Source organism: Amphiura filiformis, chromosome 1 (genome assembly GCF_039555335.1).
Source record: "Amphiura filiformis chromosome 1, Afil_fr2py, whole genome shotgun sequence".
In the NCBI taxonomy this organism is placed as follows: Eukaryota; Metazoa; Echinodermata; class Ophiuroidea; order Amphilepidida; family Amphiuridae; genus Amphiura; species Amphiura filiformis.
Genome location: NC_092628.1, coordinates 46,449,347 through 46,470,301, shown reverse-complemented (window position 1 = coordinate 46,470,301; position 20,955 = coordinate 46,449,347). Strand labels below are relative to the sequence as shown.

Here is a 20,955-nt window from a genome sequence, read left to right as displayed (position 1 = left end):
TTATTCAGTGTGTATCATACAGAATTCAATGGATATGCTATATGGCATGCCATGATCAATCCAGTTGTTTATCTTGGCATGACCAATGTAAACAACATTAAAACTAAACATGTCACAAAATGAATTACCCTGCTTTATTACGAGACAATAACTCTGTGCATCAAATTTTAATACTGAAATAGCAAAAAGAATCCCAGTTATACTTTATTTGTCTGGATAGCTCAAAATTTGTAGCCATGGTGACTCCTTGAATGAAAAAAAAGATGCAGCTTCAAAAGTTCAACTAAAATGATACTCAAATTAGCGTACCGTTACATTTTCTACATGACTGGTCAAGGATGACCCGTGGTAACTAGTGACAACCTGGCACTCAAAAGCAACATTTTCAGAGGGTTTAGGTGCAACTTTTGAATCTGCAACGCTTTCATTCAAAGGGTAACCGTAGCAACAACTTTTGAGCCATTAAGACAAATGTGGCATCAATATTTGCAGAACAAAACTTTCTTTTTGCTATTGCAGTTTTTAAAATTGATGCATAGATATATGAAGAGCTTTGTAGCAAAACCCCTTACATCCACTTGAGCAATTTTAAGAAAACATGAAAAAAAAATCATCAAAAAGGTACTGAAATATTAAATATGGGGGTTTGCAACAAAATAGTTTTTGGCGGGATGCTTGGGTAGGATGAGCATCCCGCCAAAAACTGATTTTGTTGAAAACTCGCTAATATCAGTGAATTTTTTGATGATTGTTTGATGTGTTCTCAAAATTGCTCAAGTAGATGTAAGGGGTTTTGGAACAAAGCACTTCATATACTCATAATGAAGGGGGCTGAATACTTATGTGATGTGTTTATATAAAAGCTTGACTAGTTCTTCTCACTTAGAGATTGGCAGTATCATCACTGCATGCATAAAAATCCTGTGCTGGTCTAGGAATTGCAGAATAATATGCTTATGTGTAAAGGCAGCGAAATTGAAGCACTGTCGCACAAGCACAGGCTGTTTTTGATATTGCTACCTGCTACCAGCTGCTGTGATAGCTATCAATCCCAAGGTGAGCGGAATATTAAGTTGTGAAGTGTATGAAACGGATACACCAGTGTATATAATTGTGTTCACTGGAAAAGAAGTGGAGCAACCTTTTTGCTTCAGTTGCCAACTGGATCAGATTAAGCAAAAGAAGTGAATGTGCACCACTTGTTTTTATGCAACCTGCAATCATGCATTTTCTCTTTTGTCCATATCAAAGTATTTTTATGACCTGTCTGTTGCACAACCATATAATGAAATTCTAATATACCCCATATATATTGCTTGGAATCCTGAACATCACTGAAGACCAAGAGAGAAGCAAGAAGTTCATTAGGTAGGACAACTACGAAGAATTGAACACGAAGGATGAGAAGTGTCTTACCATAGGGCGTGAGCCTGTATGTTCATCGGCAAAAAGAATATACAAATGAAGGATCTCGTGCAACTTTAGGAAACACCTGTAACTGTACAAAAGAATCCAGTACCGGGTCCAGAACCATCCAGCAAGGTCTTCAATGACTGCAAACTGTCACAGGATGAGTTGGTCTTGTTCATCACCCGACCGGTACCGACACATCACAAGCTATTCACCATCAAATAACCTGTACTGTTAATACTCTTGGATAATTTAAGAATACACCCTGTTATCGGGAGAGAATGAATATCAATGATTTAATTGCAGTATCTGAACCTGTCTGTTCTCTGTCAATGATCTTTTGTTTTTGTCTTCGACTTCTTCACCATATCAACAAGTTTCCTCTTGTCTATATGTAGCTTGTTAGCATTTCCAACCAGTTCAACAACATCAGCCATTTGTTGTTTCTTCTTGTTCTTGCTGGCTTTTTCCACATTAATGGTACTGCCGACCACTTTAGCCATTGTTGTAAATGACACTGCATGGATTTTAGGTGGAGGTATTGCCCGGCTCTTTCGACGTTGTTGAAGGTCACCATTCTCACCAGCTGAATGAAGAGATAGAATCGGAGAGTAAGCTTTAGTAAACCGGTTAAATTACATTTCTAATGGAAATGCTGAGATTTTGAAAACTTTAGCTTCATTGTTGTTCAATGAATTGAACAATTAGCATAATATGTCTGTTAAGCCATAGCTTCATTGTTGTTCAATGAATTGAACAATTAGCATAATATTAGGTATGTCACAGTGGCTGCACAATAATTCTGCTACACTGTGCATGCAAGCATAACAGTGAATTGAAAGGGGCGCGCTTCAAATTTGGCCAATTTTAGAAAACATCCATGTCGATAAATGAATTTCTTCATATGCTTCATTTATCCAAATTGTTTAAATTTTTAATATATGGTGTGTGAAGCCTTTCCGAGGCTAACATCGGGTCCTTAAATAAAAATATTGTTTTGTTTAAGAGCTACTGCCTGTTTTTATGGATTTTTGAAGCTCGCTCATAAATCAGTAAATATTTACTTGCACTTGCAGTTCGCCATTATGCACTATATGGGAGAGCCTCGAACTGGCAGCATACATGAATGGGAATTGAACTAGTCATAACGTTCTGTGTAAGGTTACATAATTCTTCCTTTCATGTATGCTGCCAGTTCGAGGCTCTCCCACACATAGTGCATAAATGGCGGAACCGCAAGTAGCTTAATAGGCCTATTGAAGTAAAGGAACTACCACCATTTAGCTGAAATACTAATCTTTCTTAGCATGTAAATTAATTCCGTCGACAACGAATGAAACACTTCCCTAAAACTAGTTGAAGCAAAACATTAATCAATGATATTTTTAGGGAGTAATTTTCCAAACCACAATAGCTCTAAGCCATTGTGTGTGTCCAAGGCCATACTATTTTTGTATACGCGGTACAGTAAAATAGCTTTTGCTTTTACCGATTATCCTCCCATGTTAATCCAGATGACAAAATGTTAATTTAAAGTCTCATTGCAACTGAATTTTAATTTTTACTTTTCGGACTTGGCTTTGAGTAATGGTGACACATACCATGTTTACAGTAAAATGAAAATTATATTCCAGACACCGTCAAAATGTCAAACTTTTTATTTTTTGTATTGTTTTTAAATAATTAACTGCAGTTCATTTATTCAACCTCATAACAGGATCATACTTAAAAATTTATGATGAATGAACAGACGTTCATTAAATATTGAAAAAAACCTAAAATTACTCATGCCTAATTTGCATAATAATATCATAAATACATAATTAGCTGTAATTACCTAATTTGCATAATTAATTACTTTTTGTGTATTTTTTGTTATCAATTGAAAGAACTTTGTATACATATGTGTGCAAAAAAAACCGCACCTTTATATCATGTACGGTTTTCTATTGGCATCAATTTTGCATATTAATTAGCTGAACTTAGTCATTTTTGAGATTTAATTTGTCTGCAGATTGGCGAAATTGCTAAAATAGTATATTTGGTTAATTTATTATAATTATTCAATGATAGATTTTTAAATTTTGTTTTCTGTAACGAAGTCAGGAAAGATATGCATTTAACATGTGATATTTAAATTAATGCTGCTTTTTCAAGCAAGCGTCCAAATATACCTTCAAAATCTTAAAATGTGCCAATTTTGTCATTACAGCCATTTGTGGCAGGATTTCATTCCATCTACGAGCATCTTTAAATTGACACTACGTCACAATGCATTGACCGATTTCAATTCTGTTTTTTGATTTTTGATTGCTTTAATAAAGCTCAATAATGTAGGAACATTAAATAACATGTTTCTGCTGCGATTATTTTTGAGGTGATATGCCTAATAATATGTCTGTTAAGGGTAGACGAGGTATTGTTGGTCGAAGCAACCTAAAAATCGATTTTCATTATCTAGATCAATATATTATTGAAAAATAACACCTTGATGTTTTGCAAAAGTTCATTCTACAAATCGTATACTTTACAAACTTGCTTAATTTATTGTTGTTAATGAGTTGTGTACGTTTTACAAAAGTGTTGTTGTTTCAGCCCTCTTTACAACGTAACTCAAGAACCGCAGCACCTATAAAAATATATCTGTGATATTTTAATTCTTCTACACACTCGCTATGAATTGAGCAATGCAGTTTTTGCCAAAGCTCACTACCATTCGTAAGATGCTGTGAACTACCAAATCGCAACAGTTTAAAATAATTAATAACCTTAAGCCATAAATTGTTACTATTCTGTAAAACTGCTCTAGAACGGCAAAGCATGGATTCCCAAACTTATTGTACCCCATCACCCCCACACCCCCGCCCATACATGTGCCAGTACATAATGATTTCCATACCAAATTTGTTTCCCTTCATGCAAGAGAAAATATACTGGTAAAAATGGGAAGTGTGAAAAAAGAGTTCGACCATTTTTTAACTGACATAAGTATTTCCCAGAAATATTATATTTGAATGATCATAAACTAGGTGTTTTTGGGGCTCGATCATCCACTTCGCATGCAAAGGTAGGGGACCGACGATGTTTGAAATCAAGTAGGATGTTACAGCTGATGTACTCATAATCCAGTGACATAAAACAAATAAATGAATGAAACATATCCGTACCCTTTTCTATAATGTGGTTTGCCTGAAGCGCTTCAATAGTTTTCCGTACAGCCTCTGATCGTACTCTTCTCATGGCATCAAATTCTTCTAGAGAAATACTCCTTGTAGGTTTTTTTGCATTATTTCGTTTGTTATCGCGTAGTTTTTCTGCCTCCTCTCTGGTCATTCCAGCAGGTACAAAGAATCCTTTATCGGGATCATCCTGTTGAATATTAAAAAGAGGTTAGTGTATATGTCTAGGCCTACCTCTTCGGGAAAAAAGTGCAACTTAGAACCATTTTTGTCCCGTATACAGCACCCTAAGCAATGTTAAAAAGTTCTATAAAGAACCTTAATTTAAATAGTCCTAGGGATTTAATTTGAGGGTTGAGAGCCAGAAAGCCTCAACTGAACTCACAATCACCTGCTCCCACAAAATGAGCATAAAGTCGGCAGGGCACTATAGAAGATACAGTCCATTAATTATTACAAAATTCAATAGAAAACAAAAGACATTGCTGAGGAAATATTGATTTTTGAAGACCAAAGCAAGGAGCCAACTTTATGCTCATTTTGCGAGAGCTGGTCATAGTGAGTTATGGCTTTCTGGTTCTGAACCCTCGAATTAATTCAGGGATTCATCCCAAAGTTAAGAAAATTAAAAAGTACTGTTAACCTTTTTGCTACTACATGTAAAATCATTTTCTTAGCTGAAGAACCTTTTTTTCTGTTCTACTTAGCACCCTCAATGAGGATTTTGGCTCCTTATTGGTTCCTCAAGCCTAATGTTCTACAAAGAACCATTTTCTTAGCTAAAGAATATTTATTTATTTATTATTTATTTGGCAAAATTGACAACAATACAGAAAATAACAAATATGCAATCAATCATCATCACAAGAAACACACAACCAAGTCAATGAGCCAGGATAACCCATACAGTTGGCTAACTTATTTCCAGTGGGGTCCATTTTGGTTTTACAAAGAACCCCATGGAAAACTAGAACTTTTCGAGGTTCTTTATAGAACTTAAACATTGCTTTACAGTGCTGTATATCAGGACAAAAAAGGTTCTAAGTTGCATCTTTTTTTTTTTAAAGAGTGTACAACTTAAGAAACACGTATAGTATCTCGCAATCTCTCATCCGCACAAACATAACTGTTCAACATTATCGGCACAGGCATAGGAATGTGGTTTTACCTGTTATTGGCACTCCTATATGAATAACATATTAATCAATATATCGTAGGCTCCGAAACTTTCTGCAATAAACATGATAAAGGTCTTATGTCTATTCAAATCCGTCTTACTTCGGAAATGCAATCTCCTTTGATTTATCCCGTGTTTTATCAGGAAATACAGTCTCAATTTTGGTTGAGGTTTCAGCTTATTGTAGCCTGTTATATGTAATGGCCAATGAATATATTTGTTTTAAACTAGGCCTATTGGAAATTGAAACCAATTTTGTTCGACAACGACTCCAATAAATGCATGATAACATGAATTCAATCATTTTTGTAATCACCATTGTTGTCATTTAATTTCATCCCATTTTGGCGTGTTTTCAACTTTGTTCCCGGGCTTTTTCTGTTAGTTTGCCCGGCCCTTTTTCAGGTTTCTTACATAAATTCGCCCTCGTGCCCGATGGATTATAATAAGCAATATTCATTAATTCAAGTTTAATTAAGTCAAGTGTTGACTTCTCCTTATTTCTCTTTTGTAAAAGACAAATATCACTTCAACTGACCGTTGCATTAATTGGTTTTTTTAGATGGGCTTACCTGTATATCAGGGTTAATATGTCGTAGCTCTCTTTTCAACGCTGCTTGCTCGACGTTAATCTTGTGAGAGGATACTTTAAATTCTTTATCATAGAATTCTAGTTTAACCCGAAGCATTCGCTGTTCTCTGTCATTAAGTGTTTTAGCAGTGGTATACGATTTACTTTGTCTGATTTTCTTTTTATCTGCGTCTGCTTCACCCGACTCCTCCTGTTGCTCCTCTTCTGCTTCTCCATCTCCGACAGTATCATCTATAATATCGTCTGCATCACCACCGATCAAGGCTTCAGTTTCGTCGTCCATTGTTTTATCATCAAGTCAATCAATCAACCTGTTTTAAAGTAAAGTTTAAAAAAATAATAATAAAACCCAACATCGGATGCCAATGCAAATGAGAAAAACAAAACAATTGTATATTTATTTTGAAACAACACAACCATGAATGATGAATCAGTGGTACATTTCCTCCCGACTAGGTGCACTCCCGACTTGGTGCATTTTCCAAGGTGCATTTCCACCGACTAACTGATCAAAAAACGAGCATATTGAGATATTTACCTCAATATTTCGATGTATAGTGCAACGCACATCCTCATCAGGAGGGCTCCAAAGTCATGATGAAGAACATGAAGTGCAAATGAACTGATGGAGTTGTATAAAAAGGACATAATTTATGTCCTTTTCTTGACTTTTGATGTCCTTTCTATTGATTGGATTAGGGCATTTATATATAATGAGGGAACTCTTCATAGAGTCTTTTCTGATTTCAATATCCATTTTCATATTCTATTATATTTGAAGTTTAATATTTAAATTATTATTCTAAATATCAATAAAGTTCATTCAATGTTGATTTTGCCCAATTGATCTGGAAAGTGAAGTGTCATTAACGTGTCGGCAATATTCACGACCGTGGCACCCTTTCCAAAGAATATAACGCAAAGTCAGATCGCCGCTTCTGAGATTCTGTCGGGCTTGAGAAATGTTGTAACAAATTTAAACCAGGCACATATTTATCAAAAGAAAGGCATTGATATGAATGCGATTTTTAATGGAAAATGTATATGTATGAAAATGTATGAAAAAGTCTATAGATGTAAACGTGGTTTCAAAAGATTTTACTTGTTTTGACGTTTTTATATTTTTAAAAAGAATTTGCCATTTTGTTGTTTTAGATACAACATTTCTATCCTAAATAGATTTTGACTGAAAAAAGTTGATATTCCAGAAAACCGAGCTATAGGCCTACAGATAGTGTTACATAACACCTGTTGGTGCTCAACGACTCAAGAGCATCAACATTACGTTGCTGAATGTTTGCTTACCTTTAATTCCATTTAGTAGCTGGTAAAAGTTGTTCCTTGTTGCAATAATGAAGTTCCGCTAAGGCTACATTTGTAGCCCTTTACTTTTGATGCATAGGCCTACTGCAATAAGATTTTGACTTATCGCGAACAATTTAGGCAACATTACTTGTCTGTCGAGTCCAGTCGTGTTCTAGTAATAGTTGTATACAATAAAATGCCATAACTTGAATTGGTCAGTCATGCCAACTACAATATTTTTCATAACTTTCGATTTTTTTTGCATTGTTAAATAACACATTCAATAATTTTGAGGTGCTTAAGCATACTAACTTTTGTCCTAAGCAATCAATATAGGTCTGAAGTATTATTTTAGTCATTAAATATTAATCGAGGTGAAAGGAGTATGCGCACTTATTTCCAAAGGACAGAGATAAAAATAAATAAATAAATGTAGACATTTATATAGCGCTTTATGCCGTAAACAGCCTCTAAGCGCTTTACATTTATTCCGCCGTCATTAGAATATGTCGGAACCACGTTTGCAGCCTAGATAAGAGCAAAATATTTCCGAAATCAATTTCTCCGTGCCTCGTCATGATCATCCATGACCTATATATTTCTTTTTCTTCCGACCTGTTCCTTTTCCTCTCTCTATATACTCCATTTTTACCGTTCTTTGGTCCATGATTTTTATACTTCATTAAATGCAGGATATTGTAAGAACTCGGTGAGCTCTACTCAGAACCCTGGTTTGCTATAGGCATACTTTCCGATATGGCTTTATCACTTGATACATGGTGTCCCAGAATGATTTATACCGTGTTTTAACAAAATATCACAAATATATAGTCAACAGTGTATCTAATCTTAATAAGTGCAATACAATGCCACACATGTCTTCTACATATTCTGTGACTTTCAGGGAAATAGCTTGATTCATTTGACGAAAACTGCATCCCAGCAAAACACAAAACGTTTTCGACATCATTCGCAAAAGGTTATAAAAGGTTGTCAGAAAACGTTTAAATGTCGGGTTATATAAAGGGTATATTAAGAGTATAAAACGTTTTCATAACCTTAAAAAACATTTTTGATAATCTACTGCTCAGCAAACAAAAATGTTTTACAGAAAACGTTTAAATGTCGGGTTATATAAAGGGTATAAAACGTTTTAATAACATTCCAAAAACATTCTTGAAAACTTAAAACAAAACATTCTAAACAGAATGTTATTTTGGAGTTGAAAAAATATTTTGCGAAAAATGTTTGCCCAAAATATTTTCAATAACGTTTTAAAAACGTTTTCATGACCTTTATATAACCCGATATAGTAAATGTTATTAAAAGGTTTTGAAAAAACATTTTAAGAACATTTCTGTGTTTGCTGGGTTCAAACATTTTGACATAATGTTATTTAAGTATTGACACAATATTTGGCAAAAATGTTTACAAAATAGTTTACAATAACATTTTTTTTATACATTTAAAAATATTGTTGTAGTGTGTTTTCATACAAAAAGTTTTAAAACGTTATCATGACCTTTATATAACCCGACATTTTAATGTTATTAAAACGTTTTTACCTAAACCAAAAGCCAAAATATAACTTATTTAAAACGTTTTTAAAACGTTTTTGTGTTTGCTGGGATGTGTGTAATTTACAGTGCAAAGGCATCATAACACATGTATCCAGTGTGCACTGTGCAATATATTGGAGAAATCCTACATTCTTTGATAGGAAATACACCAAATTTGGCACAGATATAGAGCTTACAATGCTAAATAATTCTTGATATGGGATTAAGTGAAACATTTCAATATAACGTCAGATATATAGGTTGAAAAACATACTTTTTATGTGATTTTTACCACAATTTTTACCCAAAAATGTCATTAATACAGAGGATATAACTTCCTCAAGGATCCTACGCAGTAAATTTTAATCTTCTTCGTCGCGTAGCTGTGGGTTTGCCAATATACTGTGGACATAAATGCATGCTGTGACACTAAGGACGAACCTTCTGTATACTTTTATGAAAAATCCATCTCTGCCAGCGTTTCAAATGATGAAACTCACACATCGCAATAATTGTCTTCAAAACTGCCGCCAAAGAAAGAATAGTTTAAGGTCACTCAAGCGTATCAAATCCTTTATTCCATACAAGGATTGCTTCGTAACATCATAAATAAACGATAGATATCGAATATTTAGTAGAAGTAAGAACAGGACACAGCAAATATACTGCATAACATTTTCCAAATAACTTTGTGCTCAACGGTTAGTAATTTTACAGATTTTCAAAATAGGTTGCTTTGTCAAAACTTGGAATTCACCAATTTTACGCAATCCTCTGTAACTTCTACTAGAAACGTTCAATTTTTAAAATCTAAAAAATCTGGGAAAGATAAATATATGTAGAACTTCAAATGCAAAACAATATGAACAATAGAAAGGCCGTTCATACCTAAAAAATTCCATCTTTCCCGGTATAAATCATTCTGGGACACCCTGTATTATACCCAGTGGCGAAGCCAGGGGGTGGTTCTCCGGTCAGAACCCTTTCCCCCAAAAAAATAATAATCACATTATATTATATACGCATGTGTTTTACGTTAGGCCAAAAAAAAATGTTTGGTTGCCCTCAGCGACCCAAAAAATCAGAAATCTTGGGTCGGTTTTTTTGGGTTTTTTTCAATCACTTTTTTAGAAGAAACCTTAAATTTGGACAGTATCAAGGACATTTTATACTTGTTATTCACTCATTTTATTTATTAAATGCATATTTGATTAAAAACAGGCAGTATTTCCATTTAAATTCACTCCAAAATCGCACAATTTTTTACCATAAAATGATCAAGCATTTGTCAATGCTTGCCTTTTCAAAATGGAGGAAAAATGAAGGAAGAGCCCATGAAAAAAAACAAAAACTGAGGATCGACCTACCGACCCTCCAAATGTTTGTCTTGGAAGGGCAACCAAACATTTTTTTTGGCCTTATCATCGCTATCCTCACATCATGTCGATTATGGAATTTATGTCATATAATAAAATAACGTGATCAAAATCCATGCAATACTCCACCTGCGCTGAAGAAAAGGTTGGGCTGACTATGTGACCTACGTTAGGCCAAAAAAAAAAAAAGGTTTGTCTCAAAGCTTGCGCGCGCGTTTGTAAAATCGCACAATTTGACAAAAAAGAAATGCGGAAATTTTTTTATTTTAGTTTTTCCAGAAAAAATCGGCGAAAATCAGACTTTTTAAACAAAATACCATGAAAAAGTCGGGAATAAAAAAAAAAAAAATCGCATTTCGCATTTGTTTTAAATTTCTCGTGAGCTTTGAGACAAACCTTCTTTTTTTTTTTTGCCTTATCCAGTTGTTTAATTCATATATCTAATTTGGTATGGTAGGCCAATTATATGTATACTTTTTTACATCCTTCAAAATTTAAATTCAGCGGCGCGCCCATTTTGTTTGTACTGTGAATAGAATTTAATACAATTTGAGCTACGTTATGAGCTACGTTATCATTGTTATCCGGCTAGATGGTAGATGCTTTAACAAATTTGATATAGACCGATTTACTTTGATATTAAATGTGAAAAAACGTATTCAATCTATATATAAACAAAATGAAACAGGCCTAGTCCCATTAGGAGTATTAGACCTAGTATCCACTCCCATAAATGTGTGTCAAAATCGCTTGTCCCTTCCAACCTCAAAATTGCCCCCCACATGGCTTGCCAAAAACATTGACACCCCTGAGCTCACTTCATTATCAGCTATTACCAGATTACCCTGGTTATTACCCCCCCCCCGGGGTTGCTCATAATTATTGCACCGTCCCTTATGTATCAATTTGATTCATTTTTGACGTTGCGCCCTCGCGGATAAAAGACTGCACGCAATCAGGACTCAAACTTGACGAATGAGCTTGATATGATGTGTGTGACTGAGAAAATATACACGTCTTACTTTGATAGATATCCTTTGGATTTTAAACTTGGCTATCAACTAATCAACAGCTATCAACATAATCAAGTTATATAATTATTTCAAATTGACATGATTCATGTTTCCTTGATCGGCGAATGAACTCGTATATGAGTAGGGCCTATTCGGTGTAACGTCTTAACATGTGGGTTAAATTTAATTTCTTAATTAATAACCCTAATTGTCTGTATTGACGAATTAATTGTATCCCGAGTTGTTTAGCCTTTTGTCTTTCACCATATTTCACTTCCGTAATTCCATGTGGCGATTCCAGTTAAAATCCACACTACCCCTGTGGAAGATTTTGGAAATATCTTCCACAGAGGGAGTATGTTTTTCAAATGTAATAAGTCAGAGTTAATCATTTTGAAACCATTACTCCCTCTGTATTATGGCTTTACTATATATCTTTCACAACGGGAGTAAGTATTTTAAATGGAAGTTACCCAATTTTCTTATTTTATTCAAAACTCATACGCCTGTGGAAGACTTTAGATAAATCTTGCACAGGGGTAGTGTGGATTTTAAATGGAATAGCCCATTGTCGTCATTGCATTATCAGTAATAACGTAGTATCCTTTTAAGAAGAAGTATTGTCACTCAATTACAGCTAATTACCACATTGGTTCCTGCTTGAGTTTGAAATTTCTACCTAAACTTAAGCCATGTATTAGCCGGCAAATCTTTTAACGCAAGCACTGAGGCCAACGTTTTTCCGGTGCGTCAAACTCCGACGTTTTTCTCCGGTACGTCAAACTCAGACGTTTTTCCGGTGCGCCAAACTCAGACGTTTTTCCGGTGCGTCAAACTTCACGTTTTCCGTTCTCCGCATGGATTTTAGGTTGTCCGCTAGTGACTTTTATGTTCAAATGATTACATTCGTGCGGGGCTTTGTTCGCAGTGCAGCGGAATTGTGGTGGAAAGACGCGGCGGTGGACTGTGTCTGTCGAACGGCAAATTTTAGGGACTATTTTTAGACATTAAAAGTCCGACGTTTTTGCGCGTGTTTTCCGTTGCGTCAGACCACGTTGCGTTCGTCGGTTATTCGCCGCGATTTGCCGTTGTCCGCTGCAGCGTCCTCCTGTTGTTTCCGCCCAAATAATCTGCTTTGTTTGTTCGGGCTTTGATCTACTTTCGCCAAGACATGCTGAAAATTATATACCTGCTGCGGAAGGTGCTCAGTACAGACAATTATTAGCCGCTGTGTCCGTCGCGTTTTCGTTTTTGGATGATTCTGCGACGGTAGATTGACACTTCTTCATGTGTAATGGTGTCAACGTTGCAATGCCGTAGTCCTCAAATTTCGAGAACATAACTTGGTGCAAATTTGCGTTGTTGTGAAAACGACACATTTTTAACGACGGTCGTGGTTATTAATTTTCAGTCCTCGCGGATCCCATCGTCGTCGTAAACTAATACCCGCAAGAGGTCCGACTAATCGCAGCGTCTTTCGAGTCGAAAAGTACAAAGAATTGAACAAAGCTATTATCACTTGAACGCAAAATCCGCACAGCCAATGTCTGAAAATTGCAGCGGAGAACAAACACCGCTGCGGACACCTCAAATGCAACGTCAGGCGTTTGTTGCAACGGCAGACTTCCGACCTTAACCTTTTGGTATACAGTGCACGTAGTGTGCATTCATACCGGAGTTCATACGTCGCCAAATATTTGGCGAAAATGTTCGATTAACTAAAAGAATTGCTTGTTACAAATTATTGATAATAACAGCTCCATTATTTTATGTTGAAAAAAATGTTTCTGATCAGAGGGTGACCCGGGAGGGTGACAGACCTCAACGGTTAACGCGGTTAGTCACCCAACCACAGGTGAGTCAGGTACGTGCAATGATATTATGACATTATAAAGATATCATTGTACCAGAGTGCCTCATGTGGAAGACATATGTTGTGATGAGTAGGGTTGAGTGATTGATGAATCCAATCGCTGGAATCTTGAGATGCTCTCGTCTGAGTAGGTCGACAGTTTGGGCCAATGAAGTCATTCTCATTGCCAAACACCGCGCGCTGCGATTCCTCTTGGCACGAAAACATAAATACCATATAATGTGTATCATATCTGTTTACATAAAAACAATGAGTAAATCTGATGAAGCATAAAGTTACAATGGACAATTAGTTACATTTATAGTAGACAATGACAATGATATTATAAAGATGTATATGACAATGACAGTGGTGAGTGAAATACCATGAGCAAACGTTTTCGATTCATTTTCTTTGAAACGTGAGTGACCGCTTCGGAGAACGAGCATGGGATTTTTGAAATGATAATTAATAGGACTGAAAAAGACATAGTTAAAACCCATTTTCTTTCAATTAATCATCTTTGATCATCTTTTCTTTGATACTTGGCATTTCTACGCTGTGGTGCATGTCTTATCATGCTTATTGGCCCATATTATAGGCTTTACAGGGAAATCAAAGTATATGAACCCCGGGATGAACCTTTCGCTCACGTTTGCCTCAACTTTAGACTCGATTCGAACTTGAACCTTCTCACTAGGCTTTGATTGTCAATCCATACAAACTTAAATGCTTATGTTTTATCATGTTTATGGCATCACTGTAAATAAGTTGGCCAATAGAAGTTATAAGCCCTCAATAATATTTGATAATTTACGAGACTGGTAACTCGCTTTAAACATGTTAAATGTTTAGGGGTACGACGAATCTCGTTGGTGTTAGACCTATATGCGTCATTGATGCATTCATTTGGACTCCACGTAGTAATGCATAAAAATATATAAGAATTCAAAGGTATACGCTAAATACTATTGCAAGTTTCACCCTAAACTTTCAATAAATATTAAACACACATATTATTATTTATGTGTGTATAATATTTATTAAAAGTTAACAATAGCTCTACCAAAATTGGCCGCGTTGGGCATCAGCTGACTCCTTTATATATCTATCATAGTTTCACCCTAAATATTGCATATTTTGACAACTCTCGATGCATCATTAAATGATTTCGTATACTGTTTAAAATACAGATGATATTCAGACTGGTCCTCCTGATGAGTGCATCCTTAAACTCTTCATCCATTTACCAGTGTGAAATATCAGTGCGATAACAAGATGATATTATATGAATCATTGCACAGATCTACGTCAATTGTCAACTTTTGACCCTTTAGCTTCATCTTCATCATGCCTATCTTGTCTACCTACCGTACTCGACAGCACAGATCATGTCTTCCCGTCATGCATTTCACGGAATCATGCTCAAAAATGTTTCTAAATTAGATGCTAATTGTTTATGGAACATGAACAAAAGACTAACAAACTTCAACTTCAAGTTTGGATATTGCAACCATTTATCATATTAAAATAAACCCATTTCTCCAGTTTTAATTTGTCATTATTTGATGTTATGTGCTGTTTTATGATGAAGAGTCAATATTGTGCTTGTTAAAGTGACAGAGCTGTTCAAAAAGAGAAAGGGACCATCCACGGTTCTCGAATAATATGCAATCACGTTCCAGAGGACCTTGCCCTTACGTCCAAACTATTGGATCCTGACATTGTAATTAAGTAGAAGAAGACGAAGAAGAAGTGATGCATTATGGGAAGGCATCTTCTCTGCTTTGACCTACCGCCATAGATACAGGCAAATTGGGGTAGGCTAGCAAGGTAAAGGTCACTGTGGTGACGCGGATCAGCTTACGCATGTATGCAGCATGCAGTGCAGCTCTGTCCGCAACCTTTTTTTTTTTGCCAAAGTGATAACCTTGCGTACTGCATTCTCGTCTACTGCTGAAAGCAAAAAATGAGAAAATATTATTGTTCTAATGGATCGGATATCGTTTTGACCTGCGGGCTAGATTTGAATGTTTATAAGACTGAAATTAGGTCAAACGGAGTAAAAATAAAATAAATGCAAATAAAATAAAATGAATAGATTATAATGTCAAATAAAATAAAATGAATAATCGAATAATGAATCTTAAAGATGAAAAATATAATTAGAATATAATAGCAATGTAGGCCTATATGAAATCATCTTGCACTTTAAAAGTTTCTTTACATTTCTGACACATCAACATCTTGAAAAAAGAATAAAATATGAGTCTGCAAGTACAAAAGTAGGCCTACACAATTATAAAAAATATATACACCGGTATAGCAAGATAAGACTGAAGTATCATTATCAAATACATGTTAAAAGAAAAACATTCAAAACTCAGCATATTATGGTTAAAGAAGTTAACACAACGCAACCATGGCAACAAATTTTTGTCATGCAAAATCAATAGCAAGATTTAACTTTCAAGTTACATATCCCTAAATGTCACAAACTCCTAAAGAAAAGTATAAAGACAATTTCTCTGAAATCTGTCAAGTTGCAGTCTCCGAGAGGACATTAAAGACGCTATCCATTATCATGTTGATATTTCACTAACTAGCATCACTTTGGCAACCTTCTTGGAAAGCTGGCAGAAGTTTATTTTGTTTTGACTGTCTGAAACGCCCATTCTTCAAAATCATTCACGAGCTATACTAATTAAGACTGACACATTGTCTTAGTTGCGATTGTTGAATATGTCAGTAATGACTGATGGGTAGACAATGTGCCAAGATTATGATTTTGTGTTATGACTTTTGAGAAACTTTTTTTGAACTGTTGAAGTTGGCCTAATATTAATTGGTTATACGTGATGCGCGTGTCGGCCTAAATTAATGGCGTACAACATCGTGTGTGCGTGTGCATGTGGCACAGGGGAACGGGGCACACAAAAACAGTCCACATGAAAAAATACTTTAAACTAGTGCCCCTCAATCAGGCTCGGTGGCCCCACCCACACCATCCACCCATCGGACGAGTCCCGGGGACGACTTACGTCCCTGGGATACGGGCAAGTGAGCGTAAAGCAAAATACGCCATTTGTTTAAAGTAAATGTATGAGGCCTACAACATCTCATGTACAATCTCTCTCTTTTCAACTGCAAAACATTACACAAACTTTATAGCCTATAGAATGGAAAGATTCACAACTTTCAAGTTGAATAAACTTTATATAACCTAAAGAGAAAATGTCACAAACTCCTTAAGAAAATTAAAAGATATTTGATTGAGTTTGCGATGATTTCTCTGAAATCTGGCGAATTGCAGTTCCCAGAGAAGAGGACATCAGGGACGTGATTCCAGAAAAAAAAATCAGCACTCATTTTGGGGATTCAAAAATACCCCGTTTTGCTTAATTGTCAGTTAGTTCCAACTAAAAGATTATGATTGGGGTATGTTTCATTTGGCAAAAAAGATAATATTTTTTTGATCTCCAAAAAATGTGTACTGTATTTTTCTAGAATATGGGGAGGCTTTATGGCTTAACTTTGGCACGCTTCTTGGAAAATTGGCAGAAGCTTGTATACTTTGTTTTGACTTTTCTGAAACTACCATTTTTCACAATCCTTCATGTGCTTTGCTAATTAAGACTGACATGATTGCGATGGCTGATGGATTATAGACAATGTGCCAAGATTATGATTCTGCGTTTGAATCGTGAGAAACCGTGGCGTAGATTTCTTATTGGCATTGGGGGGATGGGGTTGGAAAAAACTCTTGAAATATATAGTGAATCCGGTACCTTTTGGCGACATTTTAAAGCCTAACTGATGATGTGCAAGCAAAAGTGGAATAAACGCGCGAAAAAAAATTGGACTTTGGGGCATTATGAGGTTAATTTGGTCAGAAACCCACATACATGCGTCAACATTGGGGGGATGATTGTATGGACCATCCACCCTGGCAAAATATTGGGGATTTATCCCCCCCCCCCCCCATCCCCCGGGATATATACGCCTATGGTGAAAAACGGTTTTAAAGTCTGTTGGATATGAAACTTGAAGACTAATTTTTTCCCGGGCCCACTGGCCCAAGCTCAAGGGACGTAAATCCGGCCCTGGTGTGATCGCGCGTGTGTGAGGGGTGTTAGTAGTAGACTCGGGCTAAGGGGGGTGTTGTTGATGTTGCATGTTGTCGTCTTTTGTTGACTCTGTAAAAATTCGGAAATTGAAATTTTTTGACGTCAGATAGCGTCCAGGTCCGTATGAAAATTGTGGATTTGCATTTTTGACTGGCAGGTCTAGGACTAATCCTAGTTGAGACCACGAACTTTAATGTAGAATGTGCAGGGTCAACAGTTGACTGTGGATATGATGAACATTTATGTGTATAGACCACAGAATTAAAACTAATTCTGTGGTATAGACACTCACGTCATAATAAGATTTATATTTCTTATTTGAGGGATGATTTTACCATAACTGCATGACTCTGAAAATGGTCAAAAATGCTGAATTTTCAAAAAAAATCATAAAAAAGCCCGATTTTCGCCCAAATTTCAAATATTTTGGGCGAAGTTTGGCCCAAGAATTTTTTTGGTAGGATGTACGAAAAAGAAGTGGCCCCAAAAAACAGTTTTTTTGGATTTTGGGCCAAAAATTAGCATTTTGGCCCAAATTTGACCTCACAGATGAACTTATCAAGTCTTTGCCATTCTAAATATGTATACTTTTATATACTTTAGACCAAAAAGACCGAAAGTTTCCATAATTCCAGGGTTCAGACCAACCTTGATTGTTAAACTTTGCTCCTTCAGTAAAAGGGTACATTATTTTGCACTACATTATTTCTTTTTTTCTACATTGCTGGGATTAAATATCAAATGGTCATAATTGGCGGTCACTTCAAATCATCCCCAACTGAACGAGGTTCAGGAATGTCCTCTCATTGTTAATTGTTGGTTAACCCACCACTTCAACAGGATTTAGCCAAAGCAAACAAAGACTTATTAGCTTTTTACTAATGCTATACATAAGTATACGCTTATTATCCAGGCCCGTAGCCAGAGGGGGGGGGGGGGGGCCGAGGGGTTCACATTTTGACATAAAGAAGGATAACATGGGAAATGTGGTTGAAAAGGCCATTTTAGCCCAATAATTACTTTTCGCGCGCTTCGCACAAATTTTTCCCATTAATTTTAGGATCAGATTAGCGGGACAATTTGATAAATCCCCCGACGCCCAGTTTATGTAGGCCTATATGGAAAATATTAATGATGACTTAATTTAATGCTATAAATATAGCAGAGTAATTATTTAGCTGTTTGTCTCATCTAAAAATGGTGCAACAAATGCCTTCACTTCATTTTTCAAAATTCTCTCATTCCCCCTCAGACACCCCCTGCGCCGCGCTTGCGCGATGCCCGCTACGCTGCCATTACTCATCAGTTAATTCATGCGCGTATTTGGGGGGGGGGGGCTTTGAGGGCGCCAGCCCCCCGGGGTCAAAGTAGGGGGCGGCAAAAACGAAGGGGCGGCAGAAGAAGAAGGGGCGGCAAAAACGAAGGGGGTGGCAAAACGAATTAGCAAATAAAAAAGGGCGCAAAAAATTGAAAAAGCATAAAAAAATTTGAAAAAGATTGCTTTTAGGGCGCTAGCGCCTAAATTCCGTTTGGTTTTTGCTCTTCACTTTTTCAAACGACCGTGAAAAAAATTGGGTCAACCTTTTCGGGCTGTTAAAGAAGGGGCGGCAAAATTGTTTCTTCTTCAGCCCCCCGGGGTTGGGGCGGCCACGGTACGCCACTGATAGTTAACAGAAATCGGCAAAAACGAACCCCCTAACTCGGTGGGCTGACTACGGGCCTGTTATCCTCTTCAACAATAGGATTATAGATTGGTGTTTCACTGGACTAAAATGAGAAACATGTCGGACAAATATTAGGGACATATGAATACAACCTCTATGCATATTGCACTGTAACTCGAAATACAATTTGCCGACTTTACGAGCGGTTTGAGATGGATGGTCACATATCATGATATGGTAACTTTATAATGATCGCGGGATAATAATGATTTGGTATTGCTTAATAATTTATCTTGTTTGTTTGACACAACAAGAACTTGATTATAAATAATTTCGGATTTGTATAACAAATGAGTTTAAATTTCAATTATGCATAAATATAACCACTTCGTGAGAATAAGGGACGCACCATTTGACTTCCAGGGTTTTGGGCTTGAAAAAAAAAACTTCACCCACTTTCCCCAACACTAAACCTTTTCCTAAACCTTTTTTAATAACAGCTGGCAATACCTAGTGAAAAAAAAGAATATGTGACCCCTCAGCACAACTGAGCCCGGATGTCGCCAGTGCCACTATTGAGATATGCTCTATTGAACTTAACAATAAACAATAGGAAACAAAGGATTTATTGACTGTTTTATTGATTTTTCACTACTTAAATGTCAAGTACTATAGACATGATATACATCATTTTAAAGCTAATTTCAAGCAGAATATTTTGGTTGAATATCTCAAAAATGATGATTGGCGACTTCCGGGCTCAGTTGTGCTGAGGGGTCACATATAATAAGTTTTCCCCAACCTCAACTTCCAGCCTCCGAAGTCATTAGGGCCTAATGGTGCATCCCTAATAAATTTATAAGGCCAGGATGATGTAGTGAAGATAATTTATAATTGGCACGGTGTTACTGTTAAAAATCCCAATAAAAATACCAAACATGCTTGCATAATTCGTAATATTCCTTGACTATTAGATTCATTTTATAGTTGATTATCTTGTAATGAGGATAATCTTCTCTCAATGATTTCTAAATTATAGGTCAACTTTCAAAATAGCCTCATCAGGAACCAGTTGTTGCATGTAGTTGCTGAATCATATTTCTAAATGTTTTAACTCTCTCTACGCAGGTGTCGACTGCAGAGACGACAAGTTTCAAATTTTTCAAAGATTTCAGAATTGTAAATTTTCATGACCATATTTGCAATCAGCATGAAAAATGCATTAAAATGAGTTCAAACAAGCCTAGTATCTCTTGATATTTTGAGAACATTTCTTAAAACTTGGTCTTTTTATGTTGAAGCTTATGACTAGCACGCAGAGCATTAAATAAGTATTGCGTCATTGTCGTAGGTCTTCTAAATTATTTGTCTATGGTCAAAGGAAGAGTCAAAACGATTTTTAATTAAAAAACAAAGAAAAGAGAAACAGGATAACGTCACCAACCGCTTAACACCCTCTGGCACTAGGATAGGAGTCATATTTTTCAAGTTAGTAGTGTATAGTAAATTATTCTTAGGAAATTAGTCAATTAGTATTAATTCTATGTCTTGCGATTAGGAATTCCATTTGATCGTGTGTGTTTTTATATAATTTTGAATTTAATCTTTGTTTGTGTTAAGATGTGAGCACTAATATTCTAAACAGGCCTCGGCATAGGGCGGGTGCGGTCGCACCCCATTTTCAAAAGGTCCACTTTTCCC

At 36.0% G+C, this 20,955-nt stretch overlaps 1 protein-coding gene across 2 annotated transcripts; it reads right to left on the bottom strand.

Moving 5' to 3' along the window:
* Positions 1-4: 4 nt before the first annotated feature.
* LOC140147913 (uncharacterized) lies at positions 5-7,819 on the bottom strand. 2 transcript variants are annotated; one of them, XM_072169717.1, is made up of 4 exons: positions 7,664-7,819; positions 6,339-6,669; positions 4,578-4,779; positions 5-1,996 (listed from the first exon to the last, which is right to left on the bottom strand). In XM_072169717.1, exons 2-4 carry the CDS (start codon positions 6,639-6,641, stop codon positions 1,740-1,742), a joined length of 762 nt encoding a protein of 253 aa, XP_072025818.1. In that variant the 5' UTR covers positions 6,642-6,669; positions 7,664-7,819; the 3' UTR covers positions 5-1,739. The 2 variants fall into 2 exon arrangements, with proteins under 2 accessions (XP_072025818.1, XP_072025812.1); XM_072169711.1 differs by lacking the exon at positions 7,664-7,819 and adding an exon at positions 6,897-7,000 and having other exon boundaries at positions 6-1,996.
* Positions 7,820-20,955: the final 13,136 nt, after the last annotated feature.